Genomic DNA, 14,946 nt, shown 5'->3' with positions numbered 1-14,946 from the left:
CAACATTGTGTTTCGTTGAACCGTGTGGTGTCTTGTGTGTTCCTCGGAACTATCTTGAGTCTCCCCGTTGTTGAGCTTGCTAGTTATTATCCTAATGCTAGCATCGTTGTTGTCGTTGGGTGGTGACCCGTCTCTTGATTGAGTATGTTTCATACCTCTTTTGCAATCCGTTGCTTGTTTCGTGTGAGTGGTGGTGCGTGTGTGGCTTTACCTGGATTGCACGATTAGTGGTATGGGACGCTAGTCACCAAGGTATTGCAGCGGTCCTCGTGGTGGCCGTGACGTGATTATGGAGTTGTGGCTGAGTCCACGTGTTTGGGGGATAACATTGTGTTATCCGGGCATGTGTTGCCGTGAATTGGTGGGTTTTCGTTGGTGGTTATAGGTGGGGGACGACGGTCTCGGCGGAATAAGGTTGGACTTGGCTGTACAGGGGTTTTCTGGAGGTAATGGTTGGCTTTGAAGGTACAAGGTTGGGGGTAACCATAAGGTTGGAACAGGGCATAAGGAAGGCATATCAACTCATGATGTGTGACACGAGGGCTTGTGAAGCCGTTGTTGTGTGATCTTCTCTCGTGACGTGTGTAGTCACGAAGTCTTGTGGTGTTTTGGCATTTGTTGCCGTTGGGTGAGTCTTTATCCTTGTGTGTGGTTAACCTTTGTTGTTGGGATGTGTTCCCGGTGTTATCCTTGCGAGTGGTGAGTCTTGTGTTGTCCTTTGATCTTGGCTTTTGACTTATATATATGTATTCTGTTTCGAAAATGGTTTTCATATTATATATCTACCTATTTATGATACTTAACGGTATTGGTGGGTTACCAGCATCTTTCGCTGACCAGGCGTCGTCCCGATGTTTATCTTTGTATCTTTCAGGTGATGCGTAGTCGAGCGCGATGTCTAGAGCCGGTAGCTTAGCACCTGTATCTTTAGACAGTGTTTTTGAGGCCTGTGTGCCAATGTCTTTAGATTGTTCTAGTTTGGTGTTTTTGGGATAGTGATACACTTGCAGATTGTCGCCGTAGCGTATGCCAAGTGTGGTATACGTGGCTTAACACCCCGTTTTGGATTCCTTTTATCCTGTTATCTTTCTATCTTCCGCTGTGCTAGTGTTTTGTTGTTAATCTGCATGTGTTAAGACTTGTTTTTAGGTCTTGTTTTTGGGGGGTGTTACACCAGCAACACAGGAGAGGCAAATGGGGAAGTACTTGGTGAGATTATTCCAGCTGTCATCATTTCCTCTACCATCTTCTCAATAGTGTTCTTCTGCAAATAGGAGTATCTATATGGCTTGGAATTGACTGGCTTGGCTCCTGGAACTAATGGTATCTCATGATCAAATGGTCTCTATGGTGGAAGAGTTTTTGGTTCTTCAAATAACTTCTGATAATCCAGCAAAAGAGCAGACAATTCAGGCTGATTTCCTTCTGTCAAATCCATAGGGCTGATTTCCTGCAATAATCCTTGTAACATATAGCCTTGTACCCCTTCTTTCTGCCATCTCCTAACCTCCTTCTTAATTAATAGCTTGTTGCAAACTAATATTCTTGGTTAAACCCTTCAATAGAACCTTCTTTCCCTCCTTGTGAAATGAAATGCCTGGTGGCCTGGTATGCAACTGGATTGGAGCATAAATATCAATCCAATCCATACCAAGAACAATGTCACATCCTCCCAACTTAAGGACTCTCATGTCCATTTTAAATTCTTCCTTCTGAATCTGCCATCTCAGCCCTTTACACATAGACTCACAACTCAGTTTCTCTCTATTAGCCACTGTAACTATGAGAGTTTCTGCCCTATCCACCACAATTCTTAGCTGGTCTAACACCCTGGGATCAACAAAACTGTGAGTACTTCCACTATCTACCAATATTGTAACTGGTTGCTTATTGATGGAACCCCACAATTTGGTGGTATTAAACCCCTCTCCTCCAATCACAGCATTCATAGTTACTTCAATCTCATCTGTCTCTGGGGCTGTTATTGTTTCAGAACTCTCATTTGGATCCTCACCATCTTCTGATGCGTTCTCTAGTGATTCCTGACCCTCTATTATGTTGAAAGTAGGTCCCTTACACTTGTGTCAGGGATTCCATGGTTCAAAACACTTGAAACATCTATTTTGCTCCCTTAGTTGGTCCCTGAACTTGTTGACCTCAGGGGTCCTAGCATTAGATTGTAAGGTATTGGATGAGGTGGTTCTGGGTGTGTTTTGGCTAGTTTGGTTTCTGTTTGGTTCATTTGGTTTTGGGTTGTAGGATCTGGAATTGGTTGGTGTTCTTTGGGTAGTATAGGTTGATTTTTGTGTCACAGGAGGATTATTTCTTTGAAAGTCTCCCCCCTTGAGCCCCTTTTCAAATTGCCTTGCCAACCAAATGGCATCCTCTAAGTTAGCTGGTCTGGATGCTCTTACAAAACACCTTAATTGCTGCTTCAATCTTACCACAAAGCTATCTAGAAAGTACTGATCAGTTAAAGTAGGGTAATTCTGCAATAGTAATCCCTTATATTCCTCATACTTATCAGAAAAATCCACTACACTCCCCCATTGTTTAAAGCTGGAAAACTCTTCCATCACATCCCCTTGACTATCACAGAATCTTTTACAAACAGCTATGGCAAACAAATTCCACTGGAAACCTTCTCTAAGCCCATTCAAATAAGCCTCAAACCACAGAGCCACTTTACCAGTTAAATTAACACATAGAACATGCATAATTTCTTCCCTGGGTATTCTAGCTAGCATAAAAAACCTCTCACATCTTACCACCCAAAGCCTAGGGTTATCATAATCAAACAATGGAAATTCACATTTATACCTCATCATTTGATCCCCTCCTAGGTTGTTCTGCCTTGGCCTAGCATCAAAATGAACTCTCCTTGGTCCCCAAGGCCTTTCTGCTGCCATAAGGTTCCTAGGTTGGGCAATGAAGTTCTCTCCTAACCCTTCCTCTTCTTCAGAAACCTCCTCCACTTCAGGTGGCACCTCCATAGCAGGTTCCTTTCCCTGCCTCCTCCCAGGTTCAGCACTGCCTTCTCCAGGACTAAACTGAGTGTGGTGAGCTTGCCCATGAACTGAGGATGGCTCCATAGAGGGTGGTGGTGGTCTATTGAGCCATAGCAGCTCAACAATTTCATCCTTCCAAATCTGCATATTATTCTCCAAACGCTGTATATGGGCCTTCAGATCTTGGGTATTATCCTCCATTGCTTGTCTAGTTTCTGTCAAGCTACTGCCCTGCTCCATAACTATGGCTTCCAGTCTGCTAATCCTTTCCTCCATGGCTGTTGTCGATGCAGTAACCATGGTGAGCTCTGATACCAAAATGTCACAACCTGAAATTTTAAAAACAAAATTCCAAACAAAACCAAGGATCCAGAAGGAGATAAAGAAGCAGAGAATAGAATTTAGGGGTAAAGAAAAGCTAGGGTTTGTGATTTCATAAAGCATAAGCATAAAAACATCTCAATGCAGAAAAATATCTATATATCTAGGCTAATACAAACAAAATAACATAACAAACTTCCGCTTTCTCAGCTGCAATCCTATTCAGCAAGCTAGCTTTGAAACGACGTCGTCTGGTATCTTCTTCCAACGGCTATACTCCAAACGTCGACGTTTTGTGCTTCGTTTAAATTCCGCCCAACCAACGCATCCGACGACGTCGTTTGCTTAAGTGAAATAACGGCTCCTACCCGCTGCCTTCAAACGATGTCGTATTGGTCCCCCGACTTCCCTCACTTAGAATTATTTTGATCTTTCTCCTTCTGCCTTCCTCTCTTGATTCCCAAATCTTTGGTTTCATCTTCTAAGGTCATAACATTGAGACCGCCGGCGATGGAGGAGTCGATGAGCGACGGCGGCAGCGAGAGCTCTGTATCAACGACAATGGGGGCGATGACGATGGCTGTGGAGACCACGAGCGGCGGCGGAAGATGGGGATTTGGAGTGGTGAAGACGAACGGGGCTGTGGAGGCGAGGGTTTTGGAGAAGTCGCGACGAAGAAACTGATGAAGACGAACGGGTATAATCTTGGAACTCTAATAGGCGTCCAAAGTTTCGTACTTTGGACTCTTATTATTTGGACGGGTTAATAATAGGCGTCCAAAGTTCTATAACTTTGGACGCCAGTTCTTTTTAATTTTAAAAAAAATAATAAAAACAAATTATATAGTGGCATTTTAATTACAAAAATGCCACCGCATTACACTTTTGGCGTCCAAAGTTCAAACTTTGGACGCGAATTATTCAATTTTATTGATGTTTTTTGTACTAGTGTAAATTTTAGAGAGAGACTTTTAGAAGAATGGGAACTAAGTTGCACATGAGTACTGCTTATCATCCCCAGTCAGATGGGCAAATAGAAAGGCTCAATAGATGCCTGGAAACTTACCTCAGATGCATGTGTATGCTCACATAAACCCCAACAATGGGAGAGTTAGCCTGTCCCTAGCAGAACATTGGTATAATACTAACTACCACAGTTCATTAAAAATGTCCCCCTTCCAAGCCTTGTATGGATACCCACCTCCACAACTAGCCATCAATGATGCATCCAGGTCAGCTAATGAGAGATCAGAGAGCTGGATACATAATAGGATACACATGTTATCCATACTTAAAGATAACTTGGGGCAAGCACAACAGAGAATGAAGCATTATGCTGATAAAAATAGATCAGAGAGGTCATTTGTGATAGGTGATTGGGTCTACTTGAAACTGCAACCATATAGACAGATATCTGTGGCCATCAGAAAATGTGTCAAGCTCAGCTCTAAGTTCTTTAGACCCTATGAAGTGTTAGAGAAGATTGGGCAAGTGGCTTATAGATTAAGGCTTCCAGCTGGGGCCCTGATCCACCCAGTTTTCCATGTATCTCAACTCAAGAGGAGAGTCAGCCATGGCAGATCAGTCCAATTGGAACCACCACTGGTTGGGCCTGATGGACAACCACTAACCGAACATGTGGCTATTTTGGGAAGAAGGATCTTGAAGAGAAACAATGCAGCCCTAGTAGAAGTATTGGTACAATGGGCCAACCTATCTCCAGAAGAAGCTACATGGGAAGAATACCACCATCTCATGTCTCAGTTTCCCAGTTTTAAACCTTGAGGACAAGGTTGGGTTTAAGGAGAGGGTATTGTAATGAACCCTTTCTATAAGGCTTGAAACGCAGCGTTTGATAACCGAGCTGTTAGGGCAGTTAAGCAAAACGCAGCGTTTGATGTAGCTTAGTCGTTAGGGCAGTTGTAAGTGCGAAAAGACAAGTTTAGCCCTGGTCGTTACTATTTAAACTGCCAAGCTGTAACCGTTGTTCTTGTTGAATGAAGATATCACTTTCCTTTTTCTCTTTTCTCAATAGCAATCGTAACAAAGAGATACTAGAGATAAGTGAAATTATATATAATTTTCAAGTCATCACAGAAATCAAGTGAGAAAGATAAGCTTTCAATGCAATCCAATCACTAGAAGAGACTCGAAACTTCAAAGCTGATCCAGATCTTCAAGAAGTCTCTTTTGTTGGGGAAAATCAATCTTCTCAAACACGGAGTTGAATAATGAGGAAGAGTAACAAGCTCGTAGAGTAGATGAACTACAACATTCTCAAACCTCTATCAAATTTTATTTCTCACTTTTACTTTACACACTTACCTTTTAGCAGTTTATTAGTTGCTCTTATTTATATTTTTTTAACGTCGTTTCACAAACTACAAATCGTGCTAAGTCTGCTATGTGTTATTTTCAATGTGCATCAACTTGGAACTAAAGTTTTTGTTGACTAATTTGTTAACATTTCAACATAACTTGTCTCGATAGTTTTGAGAAATTAACAATCAAGTCGATCTTTAGGAATATATGAAATGAATGATGGCCAGAGAATGTAGCAAATAATGGGATTGGAGAAACAAAAAATTATGAGAGAAAAATTCTGCAAATAATTACGAGCCCAAAATGGTAAACTACAAACTTTTAATTTTTTATTACATCATACATCTCATTTTGTCTGTCTAATTGAACTGACAAAAGTTGTTCAAATAATTTATAACTAATATAGGAGTTGATATAATGTTACAGAATCAAACTCGATCATACACAGGTTTTTATTTCTTAAAGTAACATAGTATACACCACAGGATTACATGTTAACTTGGAGGTAGAATGGATACATAAAATTCCACTGCATTTAGTGACTTTTGGATGTTCACAGACGTTTACGATATTCAGCCAATGCCCACAATGGGAAGTAACTCCTATATTGTGCATAGTGCGACATGCAATTCCTCATAAAGACTCCAGTAATGTCCTGATTATGTGTTTGTAATTATTAATTATTAGAAAATTAAAGTATTTGAAAAAGATAAAAATATTTAAAGAAAAGTAGCTAGTTTTGTCTTTATATTTATATGAAGTAGCAATTTCAACCTTTTTGAATTGTTAATGCATGTAAGAATTATTGATCATCCAGTTTTGTATAAGGTGGCGATTTTGATTCCCCACCAATACAGATTTTTAGAGTGCATCACTTTCACGTTGCACATGTAAACCATTTTAGTCAACATAGGAAATTTGCAGCTATAACCCATTAATTAAAGTCTCGTTAACAAGTTAAGAAACCAAAACCGTCATCTTGTACGTAAACATTTGAAAGGATATTAATATTTGTGTTAGCAATATAATTGAACATTTGAAATTGCAATTTTCTATAAATATTAGGACCAAGAAAATAATTTTCCAATATTTGAATTACAAATTAAATATACGTAGAGAGGTAAATAGTTTAATTAAAATAGTTGACTTACTTGTTGGGGAAAATCTCCATCTTCCAGTTGTGCATTGATTAATAACTTAACTGCTTTGTGTAAAGGAGTTAAATCCCTTTCAGCCTAGTAAACAAGGAAATACATAGTACAAAAAAAAAAAAAAAAAAAAAAAAAAAAAAAAAAAGACACCCTTAATTACATTAGTTGTTCTTTGAGCATACATATATGCTTCAAAACATACTATTAATATTAGATTTCACTAAATAGTACTAACATGTCCAGTGTACATGAGTCCTAGCATTGCCCATGATGTTTGTACAAAATTTGTACGATTCCCTTCCAACGGTATGTATTTCTGCTCCATAAAATTATCAACGGTAGAGCATGAGAATTTGACAAATATAAAGCGTTATTAATAATTTTACTATACAATCTAGAACAATATACTATGCATTTCTCAACAATTTTCAGAATTGCACAATTAATTGTTACAAAGTGCATAGTATAGTGTTCTAAGTTATAAAGTGGAGTTGATGATAATTACGAAAATAACACGACGTTTTTTCTTTAAAAACTTGATCTGATTTGTCTGATTTTTACATATGTAAGCTTGAGATTGGTCGAATCGATACCGTACCATGCTTGGGCAAGATTCAAGACATTCCCCCCAGCCACCTTCTTGGTTTTGTTTTGATAAGTAGAAGTGAACAGCTTTGCGAATGGCTTCACTATTCTCGTAATTCTTTCCACCAGCCGCCAGCCCTAATAGGGCAAAGCAAGTGCCATAGAGGAAGCAAATTCCCCAGTACCCATACCATGACCCATCTGCTTGCTGTTCATCTTCAAGGTACTGTACTGCTTTTGCAATAGAAATATCAATTTCTTTTGGTCTATAATTTGGATATTCAGATCTAAAGGCCGCAAGAGCACTGATTATAGATCCAGTAGGTTCTACATGCCTAATCCACAATAATATCCAGTAGTTAGTATGAATTGAAGTTGATTAGTCACTTTATTTATATATCTGGTGTTGTCGTTGAAAGAAGAATTGTGATCATAGCTTACTCTTTCTCTACTACAATATCTGCAAAGAATTCAGAGGGATTCAATAGTTGCATATATGGTTGCGGAACTGGAGGCTCCCAGATAGAAAAACCACCACTGTTGGGACTCTTCAATGTAAGACCATGAAATACAATGTTAATTAGTAGTCAATAACCACCACTATTGGCTATGTGTTGGGCGGGGGCCGGTAAAGAACTAAAGTCTAGCATACTGTCTCTCGAAAAAGTGATGACGGTTTATAAGGAAATAAAGTTGCGTCTTCGCTATCAGAGTATCAGCTATAACTTTTAGCATAGTGTTAAGAGCTTATCCTAACAAGCTTACCTGAAGATAAAGCAAAACATCTACAGCTTCATACAAGCGCTGAGCATCGGCCTTTTCTCCTACAATTTCCGGATGCATTTGCCCAAGGAGTAGCAGACACTGCACCAAATTAAAGTTCATAGAGGTGATTTATTTATTTATTAACTGACTAATTTGCATATATTGCCTTGAATAAATAAAATTAGATTGCCTTAAGAGCTTCTGCTGCGCCGTCGGAGATAGTCCAACTATGGTCTTGATCAGAGAATGTCCATGATCCTTTATTGACATGACGGTACATACTTTTGAAGTCTCCTTTTGGATTTTCTTTTATCTGCATATTTTTATTAGTGTTCAAATTGGAAAGTTGTGTCTCAGATTGTGTAGCTAAAACTTGCTATATTGAAAAAACAACATCACCAAGTTGATCAAATTGTTAACTTAATAACAAGTAGTGATACGCAGTTAAAGTAGGCCGAAGAGAAGCCGGTTATCCCTAAACCGTCTCACCTTGGGGTGGGTTAAAGGCAAAAAAAATTGACCCGTAAAAGTGTGGGCTACACGCGGACTTGCAATACTAACTAACCATTAAACAAACTAAAAATTTTAAATATTTTAATTTTTAAACACAAAAGAATCCAATACGGAGTATTATTTAGGTCAAATTATTATAATATAAAATAATGCTATAATATTTTTTTAAAATTTCAAGTTGGTCCTCGTGCTAGCCAGTCGTTATATTATAGACCGCGGTGCATGTGCACCGCGGTCAAAAACGACGCCGTTTCTTTAAGTAAAGAAACGGCCCGCCGTTAGAGTTAACGGAGTCCGTTTGTTTGGTGTATTAAACACCAACTGACATTACAATATATCTAAACCGACACTGCAGTTATATCAAAATGATACTGTAGTTATAGTGAAATGAAACTGCATTGTATATAAACTGAAACTGAATAACATTTCACATATTTGAGTGTATATTGTACAATGAAGCTGTAATTATATCAAAATGATCATGTAGTTGTGTTTTAATGAAACTATAGTGTATATAAAATAAAATTAAATAACATTTTCACATATTTGAGTCTATAAATATCGAATGAAACTATAGTTATATCGAAATGAAACTGTAGTTATGTTCAACTGAAACTGCAGTGTATACAAAATGACACTGAATAACAGAGTTACTTTTTGCAAAAGGGTGCGAAACGGCGGAAATAAACACTGTTAATTTTTATTTAAAAAAAAAGACGCGCGGTGCATAATTGATTATGCACCGCGGTGCATAATATAATTTGCCCGTGCTAGCATGCTGGGCTTGCTAGCCCGCCTAGGGTTGAAGAATTCTAATTTGCGGGCTTTGCCGGCGGGCCTGCAAAGGCCCACAAAAATTAAAACCCACAGTGGGACGAGCTAGCCGATATTGACACCCTTAACCACAAGATTACAAGTTTAACTCCTAACATGAGCATCCTATTGGCCTTCTTGATTTGAGCCCATCAGTTATGATAGGCAACCTAAGTTGGTTTATCTCATTGTAGTTCTTTGCCGGCTAGGATCACAAAGCGAGATTTACCTCGTGCACATGCTCAGGTAGTAACTATGGGTTTCCGTCATCATCAAAATAAAATAAAGTAAAAAATCTTGCTACATTTTGATCAATTTTTTTTACCATACCTGTGATTCTTTGATATAGAAATGAGCTTTTTTCAAGCAGTCTCCATATTCTTCTACCATGCCACTGGCAATTATAGCTTGGGTGGCAAAAGTGGCATCCCAATTCTGACTCCCAAAACCTTGCATCGTCATTCCATCTTCTGCAACCCATAGATAATCAGGAAGTCTAGCAAGATGGTATTTGAACTCATCGCAATTTGGATCTTCTGCCCACCAGCACATCATTTGCAAACTCTATACCCAAAAATAAAGTTTAATAATTTCATTCACATTTAATTTAATTTATTTATAATTTAACTAGAGTTTTGTCCAAACATTGTTTTAGAATTCATTTTAATGTCACAAGTTAATTTTCCATCACTATTGGAAATCATGGAATTTCTGACCACCTGAAAGTGATCTTAAATCAAGTCGAAAGTCTTGTTCTGACCACTTTATCCGGAAAAACCTTTGTTGCTATTTTCGACCACTTTTTGGTTTCAATTTGATTTAAGATCACTTTCAGGTGGTCGGAAATTCCATAATTTCCAGTAGTGCATGTTCTCATATAATTATAATTTTTTTTTTTTGGAAAATCAATTAATATTTAATAATAGTATAGATTCTATTATGGAGATATTATTATGAAGTTCAAAGCTTAGTGAAATTGTAATTATACGTGTTAATTTACGAAATTTTTAAAAATCTCTTTGATATTTTTAGACTAATATGAAAAATTACAAAAACAAATATTTTGTCACCGATACTAAAATTAATATCTTGTTTTAGAAAATCTATATAAAAATATTAATTTTTTAAAAATTAGATATGTATAATATTATATTGGTCATAAATTATCGAGGACCTTGTGATTCATTGGTACCAAGTTGCTCTCTTATGTGAGAGGAAGGGACGGAGCCAAAAATTCGGTTGAGATGGGGTGGGGGGGGGGGGGGGGGAGAGGCAAAGAAGTACGGACGGATTCAGAAAACTTTTTCAATAAAGGCGAAACATTAAAACAAAATAGATAATTTTTTAAAAAAAATTACTTAAGTAATATAGTTGTAAATATTGTTGGATATGAGTAAAAAATAAAACACATCGAAACTTTATAAAAATATTCATAACAAAATATGAAACATAATTAATTTGATAAAATAATTTGAATAAAAAACACATCTCATTATTAATAAAGGATTCAAACCTTTGACATTTACTATTGCTAATTAAACATGTACTCTACCAATTAATCCAACTCATCTCTTATTAACATTTAATGTTTTTTATACTAATACTAAAACATGTACTATATATACATATATACATACAAAGATTATATATGGGTTGAGGGTGGGGTGGGATGGGGGAGCTGCCCCCTTTGACTCCGTCCCTAGTGAGAGGTGGTGGGTTTGAGCCTTGGTAGAGGTGATTATGGTGACATCCTTGTAGATTAATATAGAAAATTACAAAAATACTGAATAATATAATTGATGGCATAATAATTGTAATAAATTATAAATCAATAATAATCTTTTTTAAATCAGTTTCCATTAAATGATTAAATTTATTTAGCAAGCAATTTGATTTAATGCATTATATTTTAACCTTTTCTACGCAACCAATGGTAATATATCTGGTCTCTGCATTATATTTTAACCTTTTCTACGCAACCAATGGTAATATATCTGGTCTCTTCTGCTTCATAACGCATATACTTGATTGCTTTTCTCATAGCCATTTCTCTAATTTTCTTGAAAGGCCAAAGACTCATGAATGTCTCAGTGCAATATTGAAGGGTGTTCCATACCAGATCTTGTATGAAACTATGGGGGTAGTACAAGTCCTCCTGCATTATTGGTAGTTGTTTGTATATATACAAGTCAATTTTAATTTTATCTATAATTTAAAAGGGTATACTTGATATATCATCAGTATGTAGGTTTGTTAAATGAACTAACCTTACAACAATCCATACGAGCACTGTTCCAATCAATTTGATCATAAGGTTTGACATGAATTTCACTTCTTATGCAAAGAACAAGATCAGTTAACGGTCCATGATATCGTCTTGCATACAAGTATGACATAGGCATGTACGTTGTCCGACAATAACACCACATTTTTGCTATAATATAATGAGAGTTATCGTTATAAATCGATTTTAAATAATTTACTTATTTTATTATAATAAGCAATTAAGCACTTTAATAATTACCTGGATGGAAAATAAAATTGGAAGGGAAAAGCCAAAATTCTGGCGGGAGTGGATTACACCCATCCCACTCATACACTCCAAGCACCTATGCCAAAAATTATTTAAATTTTAACAATTGAAAAATGATTATTGTTAGGATGAAGCGCGGCCTTTTTTAAGCGCAACAAGATCAAGAATTTCCTACTACAGTACTAGTACGTCAAAAGCTATAGTTACTAGTGAAGGCGTAACTTTATTTTCTTATAGACCGCCATTACATTTTCAAAAAACTGAGTGCAAAACTTGACTTTTAAGTATTTTACTAGCCTCCTTTTAACAAATTTCAGCCATCGAGTAATAGACTTAACTTCTACTGACCTCTGTCCAACAATTATTATATTATTTGAACTTGTAACTCACAACTCACAAAGTATCAACTTAACTTACAGAAAGATAAAGCTTTCCCCATGAGGGAATTCCAGTGGCACCTCCATGATCAAGAATCCACTTTCGACCTCTAACAATGGCACCATCACCGTCATCAGCATCTTCTCCAAGCAAACGCAAGGCCACATAATTAAGTGCTGACCCAATCATGGTACTGTGTCCATCTACGTAAAATCCCCACCCACCATCTCCATTCTATTAATTGCAAAACAATCAACCAACCAAAAATACAGTATTATTTTCATATATAGAATCATATCTTTAGAACATGAAATTAATATATAGTTTGATACGTACTTGATGATTGTAGATATATCGAACTAATTCTTTTTTGTGCTCCAACGTTAAAATTTTATCAATTGCTCCACTAATGTACAACGCAATCAGCTGCAAATCATTTTAAAGCATTATTTTATTTTTATTAAGACATCCCTACTGGTCAAGTAAGGTAAAAACTTGTTTAAGACCGTCTCACGGATCTTTGTACGTGAAATCGATCAGGTCGGTTTAAAAATATAATACTAATAATAAGGAGTAAATACCAGTGGAGGTCCTTTGACTTTGGTGGCACTGCCACTTTTAGTCCTCAACTTTTAAATCAACCAATCTTAGTCCTCTTATTTTTTGTTTCTAGCCATCTATGGTCCTTCCGTTAAACTTGACCATCTAATGCCGTGTATTACAGGATAATTCAGTCCTTTCATAATTATATTAAGTATTATGTTTGCCGAGTCATACCGAGATATCCCGACGTCGATTTGGCACAACCTTCGTACCAGCTTTTGTACGCCATTTTGATTCAAGAGTTGGTTTTGTACATGTTCATAGCTGGAGAAACCATTGTTTGACTATTCTGATGAGGAAATTAAACATAATAATTAATAAATTAATTATGAAAGACTGAATTATCTTTTAGAAAACGGCATTAGATGGTCAAATTTAACGAAAGGACCATAGATGGCTAGAAACATAAAGTAAGAGGACTAAAAGTGGTTGATTTAAAAGTTGAGGACTAAAAGTGACAGTACCACCAAAGTCGGAGGACCTCCGCCGGTATTTACTCTAATAATAAGTATTATATTTTCATTGGCCCTGATCCATAGTATCACAAGTCTCTCCTAAAGAAATCATTATAACAAAAAATATAGGATACCAAGGGAGGAGTGTAAAACATAGGGCCAGCATTCAGAGCTGGCCAGTGCCCATCTCTAGCTTGAAGTGCACAGTTCAATCGTACGGCTTTTCTAACAGTGGTTGTGACAGCCTCGTAATTCACTTCTTCTTCCTCTCCTAGTCTTGTTGGAGGAATACTCAACACATCAATCCCACTTTCTTTGATCATCTGTACACAAAAATTAAAAAGTAAAACAATCAAATCAGGATGGATTATATTGTTACTGCGGGTATGTGACATACCTGCATTCTCATCAACAAATCACCACAGACATGGAAACCATTCTGCCGGTTTTCTCTGAACTCTTGGCGGGCTTTTTCAATTGCTTCTCGTTCTTCCGGTGTACCGGCATTAGGGTCGTACTCCCATATTTGTCTACCGAGGTAGTTGTTCGTGCTATATATGTACGGCCCCCCACCTTCGCCAATCTTAAGCTTCCACATCTTCTTGCTAAGGGAAAGGAAACGGAAAACTAGAGAGAGACGTGATAAGAACTCAATATATTAGCATTAGAGTAAATGCTAAGGTTAGTACTTGCATAGCCTATTAGCATTATGTTGGAGCACGTCAAATTAAATGATTTCACACGCACAGCTACTTGTAAGAGTACAATAATATATATATATATATATATATATATATATATATATATATATATATATATAGTGATCACATGTGGCCATGTTGTTAGGTGTGGTCATATGGTAAATTAGAGACCATTACATTAGATAGATCCAATGAATCACATTAATCAATATTCTTCCAGTATTTTCGCACACGTTGTCCTAACCAGTGAACTGCAAGGGTAAACTCGTCATAAGGCACCGGAATAGAGAAAATCACATTGTTGTGTGTTTTATTTGTGTAATTGGTGCATTATTAGCATTACTCTAGTGTATTTGTAGATTCTCATTGGTGCCAAGTTGAGGTGCGGCAACGCCTTCCCGTGTGGTCAGTGCGGCGGCACCAATTGTTATACAAATATACACAATCCATGTTATGAAATGCACAACAAAAAATATACACAAATCAAGTACGCATAACCAAAAACGCGTCATTAGATATGAATAAATACATCATATAGTGTTCGGGAATACACTATTGGTGTGTTTCAATGTCGTGTGTTTTATTACATTATTGGTGCATATTGTCAACACTGTTGGTGTATTCTGGAACCCGGCCGCTATAAATGGCCACTGTAATTACCATAACACCCCAACGCGCGAAAATCCTCAAACGCTCAAAATTAGCCACTGTCGTTATATTAAAATGATTCAACGACACAGATACGACCACACCGCCACACCTAATGACATGACCACATATGAGCGCTCTTTTATATAT

The 14,946-nt window shown here is 37.1% G+C and overlaps 3 protein-coding genes across 3 annotated transcripts in view; 1 reads left to right on the top strand and 2 right to left on the bottom strand.

Moving 5' to 3' along the window:
* LOC109169120 overlaps positions 1-4,344 on the bottom strand; it is a 48,592-nt gene extending 44,248 nt beyond the window's left edge. The window contains exons 1-2 of the mRNA XM_019317993.1: positions 4,327-4,344; positions 3,824-4,009 (exon numbers count right to left, since the gene is read on the bottom strand). Of these exons, the coding sequence (XP_019173538.1) occupies positions 3,824-4,009; positions 4,327-4,344 (204 nt within the window). The remainder of the gene's footprint in view (positions 1-3,823; positions 4,010-4,326) is intronic.
* A 35-nt stretch (positions 4,345-4,379) lies between these two features.
* On the top strand, positions 4,380-5,114 carry LOC109169119. The gene has a single exon (XM_019317992.1). It carries the CDS (start codon positions 4,380-4,382, stop codon positions 5,112-5,114), a length of 735 nt encoding a protein of 244 aa, XP_019173537.1.
* An 859-nt stretch (positions 5,115-5,973) lies between these two features.
* Positions 5,974-14,049, bottom strand: LOC109169112 (dammarenediol II synthase-like). Its single transcript, XM_019317986.1, has 15 exons — positions 13,845-14,049; positions 13,582-13,770; positions 12,726-12,815; positions 12,429-12,623; positions 12,003-12,087; positions 11,746-11,912; positions 11,445-11,633; positions 9,809-10,042; positions 8,343-8,465; positions 8,153-8,251; positions 7,829-7,935; positions 7,401-7,722; positions 7,038-7,118; positions 6,803-6,886; positions 5,974-6,306 (listed from the first exon to the last, which is right to left on the bottom strand). Exons 1-15 carry the CDS (start codon positions 14,043-14,045, stop codon positions 6,205-6,207), a joined length of 2,268 nt encoding a protein of 755 aa, XP_019173531.1. The 5' UTR covers positions 14,046-14,049; the 3' UTR covers positions 5,974-6,204.
* Between the last annotated feature and the right edge of the window lie 897 nt (positions 14,050-14,946).

This window comes from Ipomoea nil, unplaced genomic scaffold, assembly GCF_001879475.1.
Source record: "Ipomoea nil cultivar Tokyo-kokei standard unplaced genomic scaffold, Asagao_1.1 scaffold3251, whole genome shotgun sequence".
NCBI classification, from domain to species: domain Eukaryota; kingdom Viridiplantae; phylum Streptophyta; class Magnoliopsida; order Solanales; family Convolvulaceae; genus Ipomoea; species Ipomoea nil.
Note: the sequence above shows the minus strand (reverse complement) of the source record. Positions and strands in the feature narration are given on the sequence as shown.

Excerpts from the sequence above, each read along its gene's own strand:
- LOC109169119 (XM_019317992.1), top strand. The coding sequence starts at position 4,380 with ATGCCTGGAAACTTACCTCAGATGCATGTGTATGCTCACATAAACCCC.
- LOC109169112 (XM_019317986.1), bottom strand. The coding sequence starts at position 14,045 with ATGTGGAAGCTTAAGATTGGCGAAGGTGGGGGGCCGTACATATATAGC. Across the intron at positions 13,771-13,844 it reads ATTTGTTGATGAGAATGCAG|ATGATCAAAGAAAGTGGGAT; the intron begins GTATGTCACATA and ends TTTTGTGTACAG. Across the intron at positions 7,119-7,400 it reads TTGAATCTTGCCCAAGCATG|AAATACATACCGTTGGAAGG; the intron begins GTACGGTATCGA and ends TTTATGGAGCAG.